The sequence below is a fragment of the Bombina bombina genome, chromosome 4 (assembly GCF_027579735.1).
Source record: "Bombina bombina isolate aBomBom1 chromosome 4, aBomBom1.pri, whole genome shotgun sequence".
Classification (NCBI taxonomy): Eukaryota; Metazoa; Chordata; class Amphibia; order Anura; family Bombinatoridae; genus Bombina; species Bombina bombina.
In genome coordinates, this window is record NC_069502.1 from 1,056,703,143 (window position 1) to 1,056,727,887 (window position 24,745).

At 40.4% G+C, this 24,745-nt stretch overlaps 1 protein-coding gene across 1 annotated transcript in view; it reads right to left on the reverse strand.

Moving 5' to 3' along the window:
- PSME4 (proteasome activator subunit 4) overlaps positions 1-24,745 on the reverse strand; it is a gene marked incomplete in the record, with an annotated part of 938,614 nt that overhangs the window by 524,664 nt on the left and 389,205 nt on the right. The window contains 4 exon segments of the mRNA XM_053712692.1: positions 14,732-14,796; positions 14,908-14,997; positions 15,879-16,065; positions 22,751-23,016. Coding sequence (XP_053568667.1) covers positions 14,732-14,796; positions 14,908-14,997; positions 15,879-16,065; positions 22,751-23,016 — 608 coding nt within the window.

Sequence of the window (24,745 nt, forward strand, 5' to 3'; positions counted from 1 at the left end):
TTCTGTTTTCTCCAACATAGGTGTGTCCGGTCCACGGCGTCATCCTTACTTGTGGGAACCAATACCAAAGCTTTAGGACACGGATGAAGGGAGGGAGCAAATCAGGTCACCTAAATGGAAGGCACCACGGCTTGCAAAACCTTTCTCCCAAAAATAGCCTCAGAAGAAGCAAAAGTATCAAACTTGTAAAATTTGGTAAAAGTGTGCAGTGAAGACCAAGTCGCTGCCCTACATATCTGATCAACAGAAGCCTCGTTCTTGAAGGCCCATGTGGAAGCCACAGCCCTAGTGGAATGAGCTGTGATTCTTTCGGGAGGCTGCCGTCCGGCAGTCTCGTAAGCCAATCTGATGATGCTTTTAATCCAAAAAGAGAGAGAGGTAGAAGTTGCTTTTTGACCTCTCCTTTTACCTGAATAAACAACAAACAAGGAAGATGTTTGTCTAAAATCCTTTGTAGCATCTAAATAGAATTTTAGAGCGCGAACAACATCCAAATTGTGCAACAAACGTTCCTTCTTTGAAACTGGTTTTGGACACAGAGAAGGTACGATAATCTCCTGGTTAATGTTTTTGTTAGAAACAACTTTTGGAAGAAAACCAGGTTTAGTACGTAAAACCACCTTATCTGCATGGAACACCAGATAAGGAGGAGAACACTGCAGAGCAGATAATTCTGAGACTCTTCTAGCAGAAGAAATCGCAACTAAAAACAAAACTTTCCAAGATAATAACTTAATATCAACGGAATGTAAGGGTTCAAACGGAACCCCCTGAAGAACTGAAAGAACTAAATTGAGACTCCAAGGAGGAGTCAAAGGTTTGTAAACAGGCTTGATTCTAACCAGAGCCTGAACAAAGGCTTGAACATCTGGCACAGCTGCCAGCTTTTTGTGAAGTAATACCGACAAGGCAGAAATCTGTCCCTTCAGGGAACTTGCAGATAATCCTTTTTCCAATCCTTCTTGAAGGAAGGATAGAATCCTAGGAATCTTAACCTTGTCCCAAGGGAATCCTTTAGATTCACACCAACAGATATATTTTTTCCAAATTTTATGGTAAATCTTTCTAGTCACAGGCTTTCTGGCCTGAACAAGAGTATCGATAACAGAATCTGAGAATCCTCGCTTCGATAAAATCAAGCGTTCAATCTCCAAGCAGTCAGCTGGAGTGAAACCAGATTCGGATGTTCGAACGGACCCTGAACAAGAAGGTCTCGTCTCAAAGGTAGCTTCCAAGGTGGAGCCGATGACATATTCACCAGATCTGCATACCAAGTCCTGCGTGGCCACGCAGGAGCTATCAAGATCACCGACGCCCTCTCCTGCTTGATCCTGGCTATCAGCCTGGGGATGAGAGGAAATGGCGGGAACACATAAGCTAGTTTGAAGGTCCAAGGTGCTACTAGTGCATCCACTAGAGCCGCCTTGGGATCCCTGGATCTGGCCCCGTAGCAAGGAACTTTGAAGTTCTGACGAGAGGCCATCAGATCCATGTCTGGAATGCCCCACAGGTGAGTGACTTGGGCAAAGATTTCCGGATGGAGTTCCCACTCCCCCGGATGCAATGTCTGCCGACTCAGAAAATCCGCTTCCCAATTTTCCACTCCTGGGATGTGGATAGCAGACAGGTGGCAGGAGTGAGACTCCGCCCAAAGAATAATTTTGGTTACTTCTTCCATCGCTAGGGAACTCCTTGTTCCCCCCTGATGGTTGATGTACGCAACAGTCGTCATGTTGTCTGATTGAAACCGTATGAACCTGGTCCTCGCAAGCTGGGGCCAGGCCTGGAGAGCATTGAATATCGCTCTCAGTTCCAGAATATTTATCGGTAGAAGAGATTCTTCCCGAGACCAAAGACCCTGAGCTTTCAGGGATCCCCAGACCGCGCCCCAGCCTATCAGACTGGCGTCGGTCGTGACAATGACCCACTCTGGTCTGTGGAACATCATCCCTTGAGACAGATTGTCCAGGGACAGCCACCAACGGAGTGAGTCTCTGGTTCTCTGATTTACTTGTATCTTCGGAGACAAGTCTGTATAGTCCCCATTCCACTGACTGAGCATGCACAGTTGTAATGGTCTTAGATGAATGCGCGCAAAAGGAACTATGTCCATCGCCGCCACCATCAACCCGATCACTTCCATGCACTGAGCTATGGAAGGAAGAGGAACGGAATGAAGTATCCGACAAGAGTCCAGAAGCTTTGTTTTTCTGGCCTCTGTTAGAAAGATCCTCATTTCTAAGGAGTCTATAATTGTTCCCAAGAAGGGAACCCTTGTTGACGGGGATAGAGAACTCTTTTCCACGTTCACTTTCCAGCCGTGAGATCTGAGAAAGGCCAGGACAATGTCCGTGTGAGCCTTTGCTTGAGGAAGGGACGACGCTTGAATCAGAATGTCGTCCAGGTAAGGTACTACTGCAATGCCCCTTGGTCTTAGCACCGCTAGAAGGGACCCTAGTACCTTTGTGAAAATCCTTGGAGCAGTGGCTAATCCGAAAGGAAGCGCCACGAACTGGTAATGTTTGTCCAGGAATGCAAACCTTAGGAACCGATGATGTTCCTTGTGGATAGGAATATGTAGATACGCATCCTTTAAATCCACCGTGGTCATGAATTGACCTTCCTGGATGGAAGGAAGGATAGTTCGAATGGTTTCCATCTTGAACGATGGGACCTTGAGAAATTTGTTTAAGATCTTGAGATCTAGGATTGGTCTGAACGTTCCCTCTTTTTTGGGAACTATGAACAGATTGGAGTAGAACCCCATCCCTTGTTCTCTTAATGGAACAGGATGAATCACTCCCATTTTTAACAGGTCTTCTACACAATGTAAGAACGCCTGTCTTTTTATGTGGTCTGAAGACAACTGCGACCTGTGGAACCTCCCCCTTGGGGGAAGTCCCTTGAATTCCAGAAGATAACCCTGGGAGACTATTTCTAGCGCCCAAGGATCCAGAACATCTCTTGCCCAAGCCTGAGCGAAGAGAGAGAGTCTGCCCCCCACCAGATCCGGTCCCGGATCGGGGGCCAATATTTCATGCTGTCTTGGTAGCAATGGCAGGTTTCTTGGCCTGCTTTCCCTTGTTCCAGCCTTGCATTGGTCTCCAAGCTGGCTTGGCCTGAGAAGTATTACCCTCTTGCTTAGAGGACGTAGCACCTTGGGCTGGTCCGTTTTTACGAAAGGGACGAAAATTAGGTCTATTTTTTGCCTTGAAGGGCCGATCCTGAGGAAGGGCGTGGCCCTTACCCCCAGTGATATCAGAGATAATCTCTTTCAAGTCAGGACCAAACAGCGTTTTCCCCTTGAAAGGAATGTTTAGTAGCTTGTTCTTGGAAGACGCATCAGCCGACCAAGATTTCAACCAAAGCGCTCTGCGCGCCACAATAGCAAACCCAGAGTTCTTAGCCGCTAACTTAGCCAATTGCAAAGAGGCGTCTAGAGTGAAAGAATTAGCCAATTTGAGAGCATTGATTCTGTCCATAATCTCCTCATAAGGAGGAGAGTCACTATCGAGCACCTTAAGCAGTTCATCAAACCAGAAATATGCGGCAGTAGTGACAGGGACAATGCATGAAATGGGTTGTAGAAGGTAACCCTGCTGAACAAACATCTTTTTAAGCAAACCTTCTAATTTTTTATCCATAGGATCTTTGAAAGCACAACTATCCTCTATGGGAATAGTGGTGCGTTTGTTTAAAGTAGAAACCGCTCCCTCGACCTTGGGGACTGACTGCCATAAGTCCTTTCTGGGGTCGACCATAGGAAACAATTTTTTAAATATGGGGGGAGGGACGAAAGGAATACCGGGCCTTTCCCATTCTTTATTAACAATGTCCGCCACCCGCTTGGGTATAGGAAAAGCTTCTGGGAGCCCCGGCACCTCTAGGAACTTGTCCATTTTACATAGTTTCTCTGGGATGACTAAATTTTCACAATCATCCAGAGTGGATAATACCTCCTTAAGCAAAATGCGGAGATGTTCCAATTTAAATTTAAATGTAATCACATCAGATTCAGCCTGCTGAGAAATGTTCCCTAAATCAGTAATTTCTCCCTCAGACAAAACCTCCCTGGCCCCCTCAGATTGGGTTAGGGGCCCTTCAGAGATATTAATATCAGCGTCGTCATGCTCTTCAGTAACTAAAACAGAGCAGCCACGCTTACGCTGACAAGGGTTAATTTTGGCTAAAATGTTTTTGACAGAATTATCCATTACAGCCGTTAATTGTTGCATAGTAAGGAGTATTGGCGCGCTAGATGTACTAGGGGCCTCCTGAGTGGGCAAGACTCGTGTAGACGAAGGAGGGAATGATGCAGTACCATGCTTACTCCCCTCACTTGAGGAATCATCTTGGGCATCATTGTCATTATCACATAAATCACATTTATTTAAATGAATAGGAATTCTGGCTTCCCCACATTCAGAACACAGTCTATCTGGTAGTTCAGACATGTTAAACAGGCATAAACTTGATCAGAAAGTACAAAAAACGTTTTAAAATAAAACCGTTACTGTCACTTTAAATTTTAAACTGAACACACTTTATTACTGCAATTGCGAAAAAACATGAAGGAATTGTTCAAAATTCACCAAATTTTCACCACAGCGTCTTAAAGCCTTGAAAATATTGCACACCAATTTTGGAAGCTTTAACCCTTAAAATAACGGAACCGGAGCCGTTTTAAGCTTTAAACCCCTTTACAGTCCCTGGTATCTGCTTTGCTGAGACCCAACCAAACCCAAAGGGGAATACGATACCAAATGACGCCTTCAGAAGTCTTTTATAAGTATCAGAGCTCCTCTCACATGCGACTGCATGCCATGCCTCTCAAAAACAAGTGCGCAACACCGGCGCGAAAATGAGACTCTGCCTATGCTTTGGGAAAGCCCCTAAAGAATAAGGTGTCTAAAACAGTGCCTGCCGATATTATTATATCAAAATACCCAGATAAAATGATTCCTCAAGGCTAAATATGTGTTAATAATCAATCGATTTAGCCCAGAAAAAGTCTACAGTTTAAATAAGCCCTTGTGAAGCCCTTATTTACAATCGTAATAAACATGGCTTACCGGATCCCATAGGGAAAATGACAGCTTCCAGCATTACATCGTCTTGTTAGAATGTGTCATACCTCAAGCAGCAAGGGACTGCAAACTGTTCCCCCAACTGAAGTTAATTGCTCTCAACAGTCCTGTGTGGAACAGCCATGGATTTTAGTTACGGTTGCTAAAATCATTTTCCTCATACAAACAGAATTCTTCATCTCTTTTCTGTTTCTGAGTAAATAGTACGTACCAGCACTATTTGAAAATAACAAACTCTTGATTGAATAATGAAAAACTACAGTTAAACACTAAAAAACTCTAAGCCATCTCCGTGGAGATGTTGCCTGTACAACGGCAAAGAGAATGACTGGGGTAGGCGGAGCCTAGGAGGGATCATGTGACCAGCTTTGCTGGGCTCTTTGCCATTTCCTGTTGGGGAAGAGAATATCCCACAAGTAAGGATGACGCCGTGGACCGGACACACCTATGTTGGAGAAAATATATAAAACTTAAAAGTGAAAAAATGCAGTGTTAGTGATCAAATAAATATGTGATACAATATAACCCAAACAAGGCAATGTGTATTCCACAATCCTATTACGATAAAACTGGTACCAGCAAAGACTTTATGTATTGTAACAATGCTATTAGCAGTTGATTAACACTTCAGCAAAAGCGACTCAGCGGTCCAAGTGAAGTCCCAAACTCCACTGATAAATCACAATAAAAAGTCAATGGTAAATCCTGTTATAAAGTCTTAAAATATCCTGATAAGAACAGCAGTACTTAGGTGTGCAATTTTAATCCAGTGTCCTAGTCCGTTGTCAAGAGAGACCTGTAAATAAAAGAAAGTGCACTAAACAAAAGGGCTTGTGGGATGAGGTCTATTGGTAATAGACTTACCCAAAAGCCGTGGTCCTGGATATATAATGAGCCTCACAAATCTTAGTTTCAAGTCGTCTACGCGTTTCGTCCCTAAATAGAGGGCCTTTTTCAAGACGACTTGAAACTAAGATTTGTGAGGCTCATTATATATCCAGGACCACGGCTTTTGGGTAAGTCTATTACCAATAGACCTCATCCCACAAGCCCTTTTGTTTAGTGCACTTTCTTTTATTTACAGGTCTCTGTCTTGACAACGGACTAGGACACTGGATTAAAATTGTACACCTAAGGACTGCTGTTCTTATCAGGATATTTTAAGACTTTATAACGGGATTTACCATTGACTTTTTATTGTGATTTATCAGTGGCGTTTGGGACTTTACTTGGACCGCTGAGTCGCTTTTGCTGAAGTGTTAATCAACTGCTAATAGCATTGTTACAATATATAGATCACTAACACTGCATTTTTTCACTTTTAAGTTTTATATATTTTTTATATAACCACATTAATTTGTGTCACCCTACCCTCCTACCTCATATCCCCCCCCTTTTTCTTTTTCAAGCTATTTCACAGACATACCGGTATTGATCCAATTAGAACGATTTCGTTTTTTTTTTCGTTTTTCCAATTTCATGTATAGTTTGATTTTGATTTGTTATCCATTTATGTGAACACACATTGTTGATCACTTATTTTTGTTTATCCACTACTTTATGGGAAATTTAGTATATAATTTGATCTATTAGAATACCTATTTTAATTTTTGTTGGTTCCAATTCCTTTTATGTGGAACCCGTATCTGTGAGTACATTAACTTTGTTCACTTATTCTGTTCCCTATGTTTAGAATTTAGCTTATTCCTCAACCTCTATACACACTGCAAGTGTATAATCACATCGAAGTCTATTATAAGCTGGAAGGTGTATCTGTTCTTACAGGTTCAGTTTACACAATTTATATCTTACTGACGATTAGTGTTTTAATTCGTCTCATTTTTTATCTTTTTATCTTTGTTTGGTTTTATTATATGTATTTTAATAAATGTGTAATGAATTGTTACTAACTAAACAATTCGTAACTTGTGGATTATATCCAACCGCTCTGATACACATCTAGAACTTAGTAGTAGAGATAAATTTAACCTCTTGTGGTACACCTTAGCCATTGGCGCTCCTATATACCCAACATTGAAGAATCTTAACTAACACCTAACTTTACCACTTCCTAGCACTAACGTAGGCAAAGAGAATGACTGGGGTGGGAGTGAGGGGAGGTGATATTTAACAGCTTTTGCTATGGTGCTCTTTGCTGCCTCCTGCTGACCAGGAGGTGAATATCCCAATAGTAATTAAGATGATCAGTGGTCTCATTGTGTCATTAAAAAGAAACAGTGATAACTTTTACTAGCAGCATTTTTGCCAGTAGATGTATATTGCAAATATGTTTCTATTCACAGATGTAACTAATCTATGTGCATTTAAATTTTGACCGGAATGCCCCTTTAAAGCTAGTAGGCTTTATTTTTTTCTCGCAGGTTATTTTGCAGTCTCTTCTTAGAGAGACTAGCCTACAGAACGGTCCTGCTCAACACAGGCGCATGCAACACAGAGCCTTGAGAGGGAAGCCAGACTTTACTGTAATCCATTTCCTGAAAGGAATGGGACGCTGCAGATTCTTCAAAGCCGGTGTTGGTAAGCGGAGGAGGCCTTCTTTCTTTGCTGTCGGGCTCGGTGATAGGCATACACCTGAAAATACTGCCAACACTAAATACTCACATTCAGTTCACTGTCCTGTCCGCTTTTTAATGAACAAAAGAGACCCGATTATATGTACATCTGTTCGTACACATGATGTACCGGCTCTTACATTCAGATTTATTTTTGTATATGCTTTGTTCCTACACATGTTGCTTTTATAAATGATGTGCCTAGACTAGGATAAGGATTACATTTCGTTGCAGTTAGTTGCTTGGTTTGGCGCTATGTACTCAGAGCAGTTTAATGATGTGAACCACAGATACATATCAATGTTATACATATTTCTCTGAGCGTTACTTTTGCCATAGAGAACAAGATGTTATGTTGCCCAGGAATCTAAAGCATGTTTCCATAGAGACACCTGCTGAGGTTACCTCTCCTTGTGAACTGTTTCACTCAAATAAGTATCTGATTGACCACTTGTATTATACATGTGGCACAAGTCTAATGTTCTTGATTCTTTACTTAGAGGCTGCGTATAACTGCAGGTTTGAAAATGGTCTATTTCACCATACATGTAGGTTCTACTGTAATCCTTCTCCCCGAAGCTCCTTACTAGGAAAACATTTTATATATATCTGTAAAGCACTGGTTTCAATACTATTATTGGGCATAAAAATCTTAGCGTAGAGTGGTTTATTAGTTTTTATGTAGCTCAGTGCTCTCTCAAATACCACTCAACCCTGTGGTCAGCGCTGGACCAATCATCTATAATAACTGTACACTCTGCCCACTACCTTGTTGAGTTAAGTATTACAGACTGTTTAATTTAAGCTAGCATACCTGTGTTTCTAAGCTGTTCAGTGTAAATAATAATAATACCTACTATTCATAAAGTATTACTGGGTCGCAATCTATAGATTAGGTATACGTATTAAGGGTTCAAGAGCCTTATTTGTTATTTGTTGGGTCAACAATATGTCTCAAGGGTCCAAAAGCAGCCCTAACTCTTCACCCCATAGTACAGACATGAGACTATTTGATATAATGTTTTATGTCGTATATAGAGGCCCAAAAGTGGTCTGTATATTGACTATTTTCCCCCCAGAACTATCTCTCTCAATCAAAGATTTCATTTAAGGGGTCCATGAGAGGCCCCTGTACATTATATGGGGACAATATTTTATTACTTATTTAATTATATATAAAGGGGATACCTATAAATGTGCATGCATTTTCTATCTTGTAATTTTATTTGCAATGGATCCTGAAGCGGCCCTGATAAAATTCCCCTTAGTCTACACCCCTTATTTATATCTAGACTCTGTGGTCCAAGAGTGGCCAATAATTATTAGTTGTAAGGAGGACCAGGTAGCCGCCTTACAAATCTGATCCATAGAGGCCTCGTTCTTAAAGGCTCAAGAGTAAGCCACTGCTCTAGTGGAATGAGCCGTTATCCTCTCGACGATGTCCCGCTGTCTCGTAAAGCTTAGCGGATGACACTCCTTAACCAAAAAGATAGGGAAGTCGAAGTAGCCTTCTGCCCCTTACGCTACCCCGAATAGGCAACAAAGAGGAAGATTGTCTAAACTTTAGTAGCCTGAAGATAGAACTTCAAGGCGCGAACCACATTCAAATTGTGAAGTAAGCGTTCCTTCAATGAAGAAGGATTAGGACACAAGGAAGGAACCACAATCTCCTGATTGATGTTACGATCTGACACAACCTTAGGAAGAAAACCTAATTTAGTACGTAAAACTGTCTTATCTGCATGAAAAATCAGATAAGGGGGCTCACATTGCAAAGCGGAGATCTCAGAAACAGAGGCAATAGTAAATAAAAAGAGAACCTTCCAAGATAACAATTTAATGTCAACGGAATGCAGAGGCTCAAATGGAACCTGTTGCAAAACTCAAAGAACAAGATTTAGGCTCCAAAGAGGAGCCCCAGATCTAAACACAGGTCTGATCCTAATCAGAGCCTTAACAAAGGGCTGCACGTCTGGAAGCTCAGCCAACCTCTTGTGCAATAAAACCAACAGGGCTGAGATCTGTCCCCTCAGGGAACTGGCAGAAGGGCCCTTCTCCAGCCATCCTGGAGAAAAGATAAGATCCTGGCAACCTTAACTCTGTGCCAGAAAAAAACACGCTCTTTAAACCAGAATAAGTAGGTCCTCCACAACTTGTGGTAGATACGCAGAGTAACTGGTTTATGAGCTTGAATAAGAGTATCAATGACACTCTCAGAGAAACCTCTCTTGGCTAAGACTAAGTGTTCAATCTCCACGCAATCAGCCTCAGAGAATCTAGATTTTGATGAACAAATGAACCTTCTATAAGCAAGTCTCTGCGACAAGGTAACTTCCACAGAGGAGATTAGGACATCCCCACTAGATCCGCAAACCACGTCCATCGCGGCCATGATGGAGCAATCAGGATTGCCGAAACCCGCTCCTGCTTGATGCGGGCTACCACTCGAGGAAGAAGCGGTAATGGAGGAAAAAGATATATCTGAGATACTTCACTCATCGCCAAGGAACTTCTCGTTCTACCTGATGGTTGATGTAAGCCACTGAGGTTATATTGTCTGATTGGAATCTGATAAACTGGGACGAACCCAGAAGTGGTCAAGCTTTCAAGGCCTTGAAAATTGCCCGTACTTCCAAAATATTGATCGGGAGTGAGGACTCCTCCTGAGTCCACAACCCCTGTGTGTTCCTGGCACCACAAACAGCACCCAATTTGGATAGGCTTGCGTCCGTAGTCAAAATCTCCCTGGATGGTCTTAAGAAGCATGTCCCTGGACAGAGCCACCAAGAGAGCTATTCTCTCGACCAGCTGTCTAATACAATCTGTTGAGACAGATCTGAATGATCGCCGTTCCACTGCCTCAGCATGCACAGTTGTAAAGGTCTGAGACGGAACCTGGCAAAAGGAATGACGTCCATGCAGGACACCATGAGACCAATAACCTCCATACACTGAGCCACAGGGGGACTCCAGGAGGTCCAGAGGGCAAGACATGCCCAAGTTAGCTTGCAACGTTTCTGGTCTGCTAGAAATATCCTCATAGATGTAGATTATTATAGTACCCAGGAATTCCACCCTAGTACTTTGGATAAGAGAACTCTTTTCCAAGTTTATCTTCCATCCATGTGATCAAAGAAGACTGAGAAGAGACTCCGAGAATTCTTCCGCAAGACGAAATGATGGTGCTTGCACCAGAATATCGTCCAAGTATTGGGCTACTGCAAGAAGAGCCCCCAAAATCGTCTTAAAGATTCTTGAAGCAGTAGCTAGGCCAAACAGAAAGGGAAATTAACTGGAAGTACTGTTCCAGGAATACAAACCTCAGGAAATGAAAGTGTTCCCTGTGGATTGGAACATTAAGGTAAGCGTCCTTCAGATCTATAGTGGTCATAAACGGGCCTTCCTGAAGGAAGGAAGGACCTTATCGTCTCCATCTTGAAGGAAGGAACACTGAGAAATTTGTTTAAGCACTTTAGGTCCAGAATTGGGTAGAAAGTTCCCTCCTCCTTTGGGACCACAAAAAGGTTTAAATAAAACCCCAAACCTCTTTCTTCTATAGGCACTCGGACAACAACTCTTAAGCAGGATAGATCCTGAACGCACCCTAGAAAGGCATCCCTCTTTTCGGGTCTGGTAGACAGATTCGAGAGAAGAAATCTGCCCCTTGGCGGATGAGATTTGAAGCCTATCTTGTATCCCTGAGATACCACCTCCAGGACCCACAGATCCTGTACGTCCTTGAACCAGGCGTCTAAAAAGAGAGACAGTCTGCCCCCTACATGATCCGATCCCGGATCGGGGGCCGCCCCTTCCTGCCGATTTGTTTTCGGCAGGCTTCTTATTCTGCTTGGACTTATTCCAGGACTGAGACCGGCTTCCAAGTACTCTTGGGTTGCTCGGGCTTGGAGGAGGATTGTTGTCGTTGGGATTTTTCAGAACAAAAATTAAATGATTGTCGTCCCTTAGACTTGTTCTTAACTTGCGTTAGGAAGGCCGTAGAAATAATAGAACCAGGCCTGGATCAAATAAAATCTTTCCCTTGAATGGAAGAGAAAGGAATCTTGACTTAAGTCATATCCGCAGACCAAGACTTCAACCAAAGCGCCTGGCGGGCTAGGACTGCAAAGCCAGAGGCCTTTGCATGTAGGCAAATAATTTGCATGTTCGCATCCCAGATAAAAGAATTGGCAATTCTCAGAGCTTTAATTTTGTCTTGAATATCCTCGAGGGGAGACTCCACCTCTATGAGTTCCGACAAAGAGTCGCATTAGTAGGTAGCCGCTCCGGGAAACCGCGGCAACTTCAGCCACCGGTTGAAACAAAAATCCTGTATGTTGAAACATCTTTCTCAGAAAAGTTTCCATTTTCTTATCCATCAGCTCTCTGAACTAAGAACTATCCTCCAGAGGTATAGAAGTATGTTTATCAAGCGTAGGGATAGCACCATCCACCTTAGGAATGGAGCCCCACAAATCCAGTTGAGAGTCCGGGAACAACTTTTTAAAAGTAGACGAGGGGGAAAAGGAAGAACCAATTTTTTCCCATTCATTCTTAATAATGTTCGCCATCTTAACCAGCACAGGAAAATTTAAATGAACTTTCCTGTCTTCATTAACTGTCTAATTTAGGTATCGTAGGTTCTTCAGGCAGCGCGGCCTCTGGAACTTCTAACGTAGACAGAACCTCCTTTAATAAAAAACGCAAGTGCTCAATTTTAAAACTAAAGAACGGTTCCTCCGCAGCAGGAGGCTTAGACGCTAAGGACTCCGACCCAGAAAGTTCATCAACTGAAGCTACAGAGGTTAACTCATAATCGGATAACTGGGACATAATTACTAAATCCGATAAATATTTAGATGACTCCGGGTCAGAAGAGCTATGTTTAACCTTTCTCTTGCGTTTGTAAGAGCGAGGTAATGCAGCAGACACCGCCATTTGTAACTGTGCGGCAAAGTCCGCAGGAAGAAGGCCCCCTCCGAAAGGAGGATTAGATGTGCTACGGGGAACTGCATGTGAAGTGGATAATGTAGCAAGGGTAGTAATCTCACGGGACGCCGACTCCTGAGAGGTAGACGGCTTAGAGGAACTAAGAGCCTTAGCAGGCTTGTCTCCCTTCCTAGACTTTATAACGGTGTTAAGGCATGTGGAACATAATTGAGTGGGCGGGAAAACCACGGCTTCCTTACAATATAAACAGGTATGATTTAGTACAGAAGAAGTACCTTATAACATGTCAGAGTCCTCCATAGCTCAGGACACAAAAACGTTTTTTTATGATAGAAAACTGCACCTTTATACTCCCAATGCCTGGGGCACTCACCACCTCCTAGACCCAGAAAGCTAACAGAGGAAATGCTCTCCTCAGGTTCAAGTCTCAGTCGGGATTTAGAAAAAGAACATAGACCACACCCGGTCACATGGAGTGCAAGACAGTACAGCAAGTAATAGGAGCTGTGCAACAGTTTCAAAAATGAAAGTGAAACTTAAAATGTGAAACCTCTTTGTGCCAGCCAATAACACAGAGTCTATCAGGCCAGGAAAAAATCACACAAAGCAGCATGTAAATAATTAATACACTGATTAATTAACCCCAACTGTTCAATAAACCCCCTTCAGAGGATATTAACCCTGGATCCTATCAAGGTATAAAGGAGCGACACTGTGACCCTGTTATAGCGTTTTATGTGTAAAAATTGAAACATTGCCAGGATCCATGCTGTGGAACAGAACACAGCCTCTCAAGTTATAGTAGCGCTCCTGACATGGACTTGAGCGAGAGCAAGCAGGCAGTGAAACTCGTCAACACTGATTGCTTAGGAGCGGTTAGCAGTAGTCTGGATGGCTTCTCTGAAAATCTTTCCCTGCATCTCCAGACTCTAACTTTCATCAATACTCTCACCGAGAGGTTGACATGACTACTTAAAACTCCAGTCCTATCTCGAAGGGCAGATACTCTTTATCAGGACTCTACAAATCTTCTGAAACTTCTCTGCCACCTCCTAACGTGACGAAAGGCAAAGAATGACTGGGGTAATGAGGAAGTGGGAGGGATATTTAAGCCTTTAGCTGGGGTGTCTTTGCCTCCTCCTGGTGGCCAGGTGTTATATTTCCCAACAGTAAGGAATGAAGCTGTGGACTCTCCCGATCTTAGGAAGAAAATATCCCTATAATTGTATTCGGATTCTCTCATATGCTGAGCAAAGTTTAATAATGTAGCTTTCACAATTCTGTGAAGAGTGAATATTATGTAAAACAGATTGATTTTATTTGAATTTTTTTCCTCTCATATACATTTAAAAAAAAAATTAACTTGGCAAAACATAAGACAAACTGTAGGTAATTTAATTCAGTCATTTTAGGGACAGTTTTAAGATTCCCATCTCTCTGAGAACTTATATTCGAAGTAAAGGGGACTGACTTGCCAGATCTATAGAACAAATGGCAGTTTTCTATAGGTAGCTCACCAGGATGTAGCATACAATGGTACAAGAGTTATTTCAGCTTCAAACCAGTGCTGAAGTGTTAGTTTCCAACAGTTAAATGGAAGTCATATAAAAAAATAAAAAAAAAAAACACACATTCTTCCAAGTAAGATTTCTCAAAAACAAACAAGAGGCTTTTAAAGATATCTAAAGAAACAATTGTAGTTTTTATTTCTATCGTAAAGAACACACACACACTATGGTGTCAGCCTCTATACACAGCACATGATTATGTGATGCAGAGAATAAACTTAACTGGACAATAAACACTCTTCTACCACGGACATTTCGAAAACTAGGTTAGACTGCAGTTATCTGAAGGAGAGTTACTGCACATGTGTAAACACATCAGCACTAGAATGATGTGAAGGGTAGATGTCAACATGGTGGCACCTTTGACTAGAGGGAGGTGGGGCATAACCTCAATACTATTCTTATAAAAAGGATTTGGTGTTTAATGTCCCTTTCATTTTACAAAAGACTTTACTGGCTACAGAAAACAAAAATTCTAGTACCTAATGGATTCTTTGTAGGAATGTTATTTTGTTCCGCTCTATGTGGTGCTTATTTAATGTCAGACAGATCTTACCTGTCCATGAACTGAAGCACAAAGTCCTCAAACTCTGCAGTTGCTGAGCACAGCTCCCTCTCCACCTGATGTAAAGGGAAATGATAACTAGTTGGGCGAGGTAAAGCTTTTCACATTATAGCTTTACAATAAAGCTTTGTTCCCGGTCGAGATCCATTTAGACTCACAAGTCTTACCTCAGAAAAATTGTTCCTCTCTTGCAGCACAGACGAACAATCGACTAAAGGCACCAAAGTGGAAAATGTTGCAATAAACTGGAATGTGATCTGTTTAGAGGTTAAAAGCATTATTTTAATACACATTTCTTTTAAATAAATCATCTTCCGTGGCTATTAAAGGGACATAATACTCATATGCTAAATCACTTGAAACTGATGCAGTATAACTGTAAAAAGCTGACAGGAAAATATCACCTGAGCATCTCTTTGTAAAAAAGGAAGATATTTTACCTCACAATCGCCTCAGCTCAGCAGAGTAAGTTCTGTGTAAAAAGTTATACTCAGCTGCTCCCAGCTGCAGGTAAAAAATTTTAAAAAAATGAAGAAATTAACAGCAGCCAATCAGCATCAGCAGTGCTGAGGTCATGAACTCTTTTACTGTGATCTCATGAGATTTGACTTAACTCTCATGAGATTTCATAGTAAGCTTCCTTTACCTGATTGGTGAAATAATATGAGAGTGCACGATGCTCATCCTTTCAGATGTCCCAGGACAGACACACTAAAATGCTGCTTAGAAATCCTTTACAATGGGAGGTGGCTACTGAGGAACTTTTGAGGTAAAATATCTTTTTTTTTTACATAGAGATGTTCAGGTGATATTTTCTAGACAGCTTTTTACAGCTATGCTGCATCACTTTCAAGTGTTTAAACATTTGGGTATTATGGCCCTTTAATTTGATGAATGATACATATATATTGAGGGTAAACTGTAAAAATGATTCTTCATTTTATATATATATATATATATATATATATATATATACACATATACATATATATATATATATATACATATATATATACATATATATACATATATATATATATATACACATACACACACACACACATACATAAATATATACATACACACACACTTTTTTTCTTCTCAAAAACACAAAATATTAACGGAAAGTTCAACTCACCATGCATTTACTGAAATCATTTGGATCCACCCCTGGCAGCGCTCTCATCAACAGAGGTAGCATGTGTGTTGGACCTTCAGGAAACCACCTGCCACCAGATACCAAGCTGCGAGCCACGCCAATAACACAACTTAACGTTGCGGTAAGCTGATGTGGTTCTGTTAGTGTTTCCAGAGCAGGATAAGTTCTGAATATTTTGATAAAGATAAAAACATAATTTATGTAAGAACTTACCTGATAAATTCATTTCTTTCATATTAACAAGAGTCCATGAGCTAGTGACGTATGGGATATACATTCCCACCAGGAGGGGCAAAGTTTCCCAAACCTTAAAATGCCTATAAATACACCCCTCACCACACCCACAAATCAGTTTAACGAATAGCCAAGAAGTGGGGTGATAAGAAAAAAAGTGCGAAGCATATAAAATAAGGAATTGGAATAATTGTGCTTTATACAAAAAAATCATAACCACCACAAAAAAGGGTGGGCCTCATGGACTCTTGTTAATATGAAAGAAATGAATTTATCAGGTAAGTTCTTACATAAATTATGTTTTCTTTCATGTAATTAACAAGAGTCCATGAGCTAGTGACGTATGGGATAATGACTACCCAAGATGTGGATCTTTCCACACAAGAGTCACTAGAGAGGGAGGGATAAAATAAAGACAGCCAATTCCTGCTGAAAATAATCCACACCCAAAATAAAGTTTAACAAAAAACATAAGCAGAAGATTCAAACTGAAACCGCTGCCTGAAGAACTTTTCTACCAAAAACTGCTTCAGAAGAAGAAAATACATCAAAATGGTAGAATTTAGTAAAAGTATGCAAAGAGGACCAAGTTGCTGCTTTGCAGATCTGGTCAACCGAAGCTTCATTCCTAAACGCCCAGGAAGTAGATACTGACCTAGTAGAATGAGCTGTAATTCTTTGAGGCGGAATTTTACCCGACTCAACATAGGCAAGATGAATTAAAGATTTCAACCAAGATGCCAAAGAAATGGCAGAAGCTTTCTGGCCTTTCCTAGAACCGGAAAAGATAACAAATAGACTAGAAGTCTTACGGAAAGATTTCGTAGCTTCAACATAATATTTCAAAGCTCTAACAACATCCAAAGAATGCAATGATTTCTCCTTAGAATTCTTAGGATTAGGACATAATGAAGGAACCACAATTTCTCTACTAATGTTGTTGGAATTCACAACTTTAGGTAAAAATTCAAAAGAAGTTCGCAACACCGCCTTATCCTGATGAAAAATCAGAAAAGGAGACTCACACGAAAGAGCAGATAATTCAGAAACTCTTCTAGCAGAAGAGATGGCCAAAAGGAACAAAACTTTCCAAGAAAGTAATTTAATGTCCAATGAATGCATAGGTTCAAACGGAGGAGCTTGAAGAGCTCCCAGAACCAAATTCAAACTCCAAGGAGGAGAAATTGACTTAATGACAGGTTTTATACGAACCAAAGCTTGTACAAAACAATGAATATCAGGAAGAATAGCAATCTTTCTGTGAAAAAGAACAGAAAGAGCGGAGATTTGTCCTTTCAAAGAACTTGCGGACAAACCCTTATCTAAACCATCCTGAAGAAACTGTAAAATTCTCGGTATTCTAAAAGAATGCCAAGAAAAATGATGAGAAAGACACCAAGAAATATAAGTCTTCCAGACTCTATAATATATCTCTCGAGATACAGATTTACGAGCCTGTAACATAGTATTAATCACGGAGTCAGAGAAACCTCTATGACCAAGAATCAAGCGTTCAATCTCCATACCTTTAAATTTAAGGATTTCAGATCCGGATGGAAAAAAGGACCTTGTGACAGAAGGTCTGGTCTTAACGGAAGAGTCCATGGCTGGCAAGATGCCATCCGGACAAGATCCGCATACCAAAACCTGTGAGGCCATGCCGGAGCTATTAGCAGAAAAAACGAGCATTCCCTCAGAATCTTGGAGATTACTCTTGGAAGAAGAACTAGAGGCGGAAAGATATAGGCAGGATGATACTTCCAAGGAAGTGATAATGCATCCACTGCCTCCGCCTGAGGATCCCGGGATCTGGACAGATACCTGGGAAGTTTCTTGTTTAGATGAGAGGCCATCAGATCTATCTCTGGAAGCCCCCACAATTGAACAATCTGAAGAAATACCTCTGGGTGAAGAGACCATTCGCCCGGATGCAACGTTTGGCGACTGAGATAATCCGCTTCCCAATTGTCTACACCTGGGATATGAACCGCAGAGATTAGACAGGAGCTGGATTCCGCCCAAACCAAAATTCGAGATACTTCTTTCATAGCCAGAGGACTGTGAGTCCCTCCTTGATGATTGATGTATGCCACAGTTGTGACATTGTCTGTCTGAAAACAAATGAACGATTCTCTCTTCAGAAGAGGCCAAAACTGAAGAGCTCTGAAAACTGCACAGAGTTCCAAGATATTGATCGGTAATCTCACCTCCTGAGATTCCCAAACTCCTTGTGCCGTCAGAGATCCCCACACAGCTCCCCAACCTGTGAGACTTGCATCTGTTGAAATTACAGTCCAGGTCGGAAGAACAAAAGAAGCCCCCTGAATTAAACGATGGTGATCTGTCCACCACGTTAGAGAGTGCCGAACAATCGGTTTTAAAGATATTAATTGATATATCTTCGTGTAATCCCTGCACCATTGGTTCAGCATACAGAGCTGAAGAGGTCGCATGTGAAAACGAGCAAAGGGGATCGCGTCCGATGCAGCAGTCATAAGACCTAGAATTTCCATGCATAAGGCTACCGAAGGGAATGATTGAGACTGAAGGTTTCGACAGGCTGTAATCAATTTTAGACGTCTCTTGTCTGTTAAAGACAAAGTCATGGACACTGAATCTATCTGGAAACCCAGAAAGGTTACCCTTGTTTGAGGAATCAAAGAACTTTTTGGTAAATTGATCCTCCAACCATGATCTTGAAGAAACAACACAAGTCGATTCGTATGAGACTCTGCTAAATGTAAAGACGGAGCAAGTACCAAGATATCGTCCAAATAAGGAAATACCACAATACCCTGTTCTCTGATTACAGACAGAAGGGCACCGAGAATCTTTGTGAAAATTCTTGGAGCTGTAGCAAGGCCAAACGGTAGAGCCACAAATTGGTAATGCTTGTCTAGAAAAGAGAATCTCAGGAACTGATAATGATCTGGATGAATTGGAATATGCAGATATGCATCCTGTAAATCTATTGTGGACATATAATTCCCTTGCTGAACAAAAGGCAATATAGTCCTTACAGTTACCATCTTGAACGTTGGTATCCTTACATAACGATTCAATAATTTTAGATCCAGAACTGGTCTGAAGGAATTCTCCTTCTTTGGTACAATGAAGAGATTTGAATAAAACCCCATCCCCTGTTCCGGAACTGGAACTGGCATAATTACTCCAGCCAACTCTAGATCTGAAACACAATTCAGAAATGCTTGAGCTTTCACTGGATTTACTGGGACATGGGAAAGAAAAAATCTCTTTGCAGGAGGTCTCATCTTGAAACCAATTCTGTACCCTTCTGAAACAATGTTCTGAATCCAAAGATTGTGAACAGAATTGATCCAAATTTCTTTGAAAAAACGTAACCTGCCCCCTACCAGCTGAACTGGAATGAGGGCCGTACCTTCATGTGAACTTAGAAGCAGGCTTTGCCTTTCTAGCAGGCTTGGATTTATTCCAGACTGGAGATGGTTTCCAAACTGAAACTGCTCCTGAGGACGAAGGATCAGGCTTTTGTTCTTTGTTGAAACGAAAGGAACGAAAACGATTGTTAGCCCTGTTTTTACCTTTAGACTTTTTATCCTGTGGTAAAAAAGTTCCTTTCCCACCAGTAACAGTTGAAATAATAGAATCCAACTGAGAACCAAATAATTTGTTTCCCTGGAAAGAAATGGAAAGTAGAGTTGATTTAGAAGCCATATCAGCATTCCAAGTCTTAAGCCATAAAGCTCTTCTGGCTAAGATAGCCAGAGACATAAATCTAACATCAACTCTAATAATATCAAAAATGGCATCACAGATGAAATTATTAGCATGCTGGAGAAGAATAATAATATCATGAGAATCACGATTTGTTACTTGTTGCGCTAGAGTTTCCAACCAAAAAGTTGAAGCTGCAGCAACATCAGCCAATGATATAGCAGGTCTAAGAAGATTACCTGAACATAGATAAGCTTTTCTTAGAAAAGATTCAATTTTTCTATCTAAAGGATCTTTAAACGAGGTACCATCTGACGTAGGAATGGTAGTACGTTTAGCAAGGGTAGAAATAGCCCCATCAACTTTAGGGATTTTGTCCCAAAATTCTAACCTGTCAGGCGGAACAGGATATAATTGCTTAAAACGTTTAGAAGGAGTAAATGAATTACCCAATTTATCCCATTTCTTAGCAATTACTGCAGAAATAGCATTAGGAACAGGAAAGACTTCTGGAATAACCGCAGGAGCTTTAAAAACCTTATCCAAACGTATAGAATTAGTATCAAGAGGACTAGAATCCTCTATTTCTAAAGCAATTAGTACTTCTTTAAGTAAAGAGCGAATAAATTCCATCTTAAATAAATATGAAGATTTATCAGCATCAATCTCTGAGACAGAATCCTCTGAACCAGAAGAGTCCAAAGAATCAGAATGATGGTGTTCATTTAAAAATTCATCTGTAGAGAGAGAAGATTTAAAAGACTTTTTACGTTTACTAGAAGGAGAAATAACAGACAAAGACTTCTTTATGGATTCAGAAACAAAATCTCTTATGTTATCAGGAACATTCTGCACCTTAGATGTTGAGGGAACTGCAACAGGCAATGGTACATCACTAAAGGAAATATTATCTGCTTTAACAAGTTTGTCATGACAATTATTACAAACAACAGCTGGAGGAATAGCTACCAAAAGTTTACAGCAGATACACTTAGCTTTGGTAGATCCAGCAGGCAGTGGTTTTCCTGTAGTATCTTCTGGCTCAGATGCAACGTGAGACATCTTGCAATATGTAAGAGAAAAAACAACATATAAAGCAAAATAGATCAAATTCCTTATAAGACAGTTTCAGGAATGGGAAAAAAATGCCAAACATCAAGCTTCTAGCAACCAGAAGCAAATGAAAAATGAGACTGAAATAATGTGGAGACAAAAGCGACGCCCATATTTTTTGGCGCCAAATAAGACGCCCACATTATTTGGCGCCTAAATGCTTTTGGCGCCAAAAATGACGCCACATCCGGAACGCCGACATTTTTGGCGCAAAATAACGTCAAAAATGACGCAACTTCCGGCGACACGTATGACGCCGGAAACGAAAAAGAATTTTTGCGCCAAAAAAGTCCGCGCCAAGAATGACACAATAAAATGAAGCATTTTCAGCCCCCGCGAGCCTAACAGCCCACAGGGAAAAAAATCAAATTTTTGAGGTAAGAAAAAATATGATAATTTAAAGCATAATCCCAAATATGAAACTGACTGTCTGGAAATAAGGAAAGTTGAACATTCTGAGTCAAGGCAAATAAATGTTTGAATACATATATTTAGAACTTTATAAATAAAGTGCCCAACCATAGCTTAGAGTGTCACAGAAAATAAGACTTACTTACCCCAGGACACTCATCTACATGTTTGTAGAAAGCCAAACCAGTACTGAAACGAGAATCAGTAGAGGAAATGGTAAATATAAGAGTATATCGTCGATCTGAAAAGGGAGGTAAGAGATGAATCTCTACGACCGATAACAGAGAACCTTATGAAATAGACCCCGTAGAAGGAGATCACTGCATTCAATAGGCAATACTCTCCTCACATCCCTCTGACATTCACTGCACGCTGAGAGGAAAACCGGGCTCCAACTTGCTGCGGAGCGCATATCAACGTAGAATCTAGCACAAACTTACTTCACCACCTCCCTTGGAGGCAAAGTTTGTAAAACTGATTTGTGGGTGTGGTGAGGGGTGTATTTATAGGCATTTTAAGGTTTGGGAAACTTTGCCCCTCCTGGTGAGAATGTATATCCCATACGTCACTAGCTCATGGACTCTTGTTAATTACATGAAAGAAAGTATAATTTTGCATCAGTTTCTAGAATGGATCATTTATATTTGAAGTATCTTCTAATCCAAATACTGTTTATAGACTGTGTGCATGTGTACAGGCTGATAAAGATGATAACTAAAAAGTATTTCTTTAACATTTTTGTTCACTCCTTTTGTTTATTGCTCACAAATGTTAAGAAAAATGCATAACTCTTATTATATTGAGGTTTCATATACAACTTAAAGAAAAAAACATTTATACAAATACAATACAGTGAGAATGGTTTTATTCCTTAATATGCAAGGTTTAGAGTTTCCTATGGTACAGAAGGTCCTTAGTTTTATTTATTTATCACAATATACAAGGGAAGGTAGTAGGTAAAGCTGATGACCACAGGATCACAATATATAAAACACAAATTATCAAATATTATTTAAGTAGTAGTGTTTTTCTTTTTTTTCTAGGCTGTACGCGTCTCAGAGTTTTGGCTTTGTAATGTCAATAGCTGCACTGTATAATAGACAAACTACAAGAGTTTTTAACAAAATTATAAAAAACAAAAATGCTAATTTGCAGCTAAATTGGACACTATGCCTCTTGGCTTAGTATGACATTTTAAAATCAAACCTAATATGAAACAAAAATCAATGTTTGCACGGCCTTTGTGCACTGGACCTTTTAGTGCAACACTTGTCACAATGAGACAAGGAGTAACATATAGTAGATGGAATTATAGTGAAGGTTTAATGAGGAATACCTGACATGTCAAAATATTAACTGAACAACTACCTAAATGTTGTGTCTTGAATTGAACTTACTTTTCAAGTACTGGGGGAATAACTAGCTCAGGGCGCATAAGTGCAAGATTCTGTAGAGCTTGGGCTGCCTCCAGGCTTCCAGTTTTGCTGAACATCGCCAGTAGAACAGGCTGAATTATGCTTTCCACAAAATCAGTCACATCTTGGTCACTAAGTTTATGGCTGTCAGGCACTTTGGTCAGCCAAGAGGGCTTCTTATACCTTTCTCGATGCAATCTTCGAACAACACAGCAAGGGAGCCTCTGGAGCAGTCTCATTAGTTTTGTCTAATTTATAGAAAAAAGTAGTTCATTTAGAGAGAATTACAGATAATGCAAAACAAGGTTAGTTAGGGACATCTCTTTGGCATGAAAAGTGCGAGTGACATCTCTTTGGCATGAAAAGTGCAAGCAAACAGCTGAAACGTAGCTACTGGTCAGAAGACTGATGCTGCAATAGTATTGCAAAATAGGCTGATGATGCAAAAGTATTGAAATGTAAGCAATTTCTATTTTAGGATGACCTAACCAAGTATGTTCTAAAGATAAGTATTTAAGCACTTAAAACTTGTGTTCAAAACAGGGTTACACAGTGTCACATTTGTAACAGAGCCGCCATCATCATCCTGCTTTCGGACTGGTCCATTTTAATAATTGTGTGCATTTGCCTCATCTCAACTTCTCTCTGAATTCCCTCTAAATTAGAGATAGACCAATATCGTTTTTTCATGGCCGATACAAATTATTGACCGCCTTTCAGGCCGATAACCGATAACAGGGGCCGATATTCTGTACACTTAAAGTTTTGAAAAATCAATGCAATTTCTACACAAATCTGGTATGAACTGAACATGCTTATTAAAATTTTAAACATTAAAAAGTAAAGAACTGGGAAAAATAAAGTGCTTGAAAATTAACTTATTAAATGGCTTCTCAAAACAGAAAAATGGCATAAATCCCTTTTAAACTGCACACATAAAAAAATAAAATTAAATTTAAGTCACTACTGCAATTTCTTCAGTACAGTACTCCTAGTTAAAGGGACACTAAACCCAAATTTTTCTTTCATGATTTAGAAAGAGCATGCCATTTTAAACAACTTTCTAATTAACTTCTATTACCTAATTTGCTTCATTCTCTTGATAGCCTTTGCTGAAAAGCATATCTAGATACACTCAGAAGCTGCTGATTGGTGGCTGCACATAGATGCCTCGTGTGATTGGCTCACCCATGTGCATTGCTATTTCGTAAACAAAGGATACCTAAAGAATGAAGTAAATTAGATAATAGAAGTAAATTCGAATGTTGTTTAAAATTGTATTGTCTATCTGAATAATGAAAGAAAAATGTTGGGTTTAATGTCCCTTTAAGTAGAAAAACATAGTGCAGAAAGAATAACATTTCAGCATGTTCTCCTGTAAAACGACTTCTGTTTTTTTCATATATTGCTGCGACTTTACTAAAAACACGCTCACTTGGTACACTTTACAGATAAGGGTTAAAAGTAACGTAAAATATTAATATACAGTATATATATATATATATATATATATATATATATATATATATATACACATACATACATACATACACACTATACACACATATATACACACATACAAAACACGGAAGGGAACTGCACTCTCAGACCGGACCGGTTACACATCCCATGACCCAGCAACATGCACAGCCCTGGGTGCACAATAGCACTCTCAGGAAGCAGCACTGTCCCCAGAGTCACAGGCAGTAAACCCCAGACAGGTCATAGGGAAAATTACAAAACAAATGACCACGTCAAGGTCTCTTCCAAAAGTCCCTAAACAGCCACACAATGCAAGCTCTCCAACAAACTGGGAAGAGTGACGTGGTACCTGGGCTTATCCCATTTGGCCCGATGCGGTAACTAACTCTTCCATTTTTGCTTTTAATCTTAGCTGAGAGCTTGTGAGTGAGTGCTGGACTTTCTCTGTGTGCTGCATTAATTTGTTTTGTAATTTTCCCTATGGGCCTTGCACCC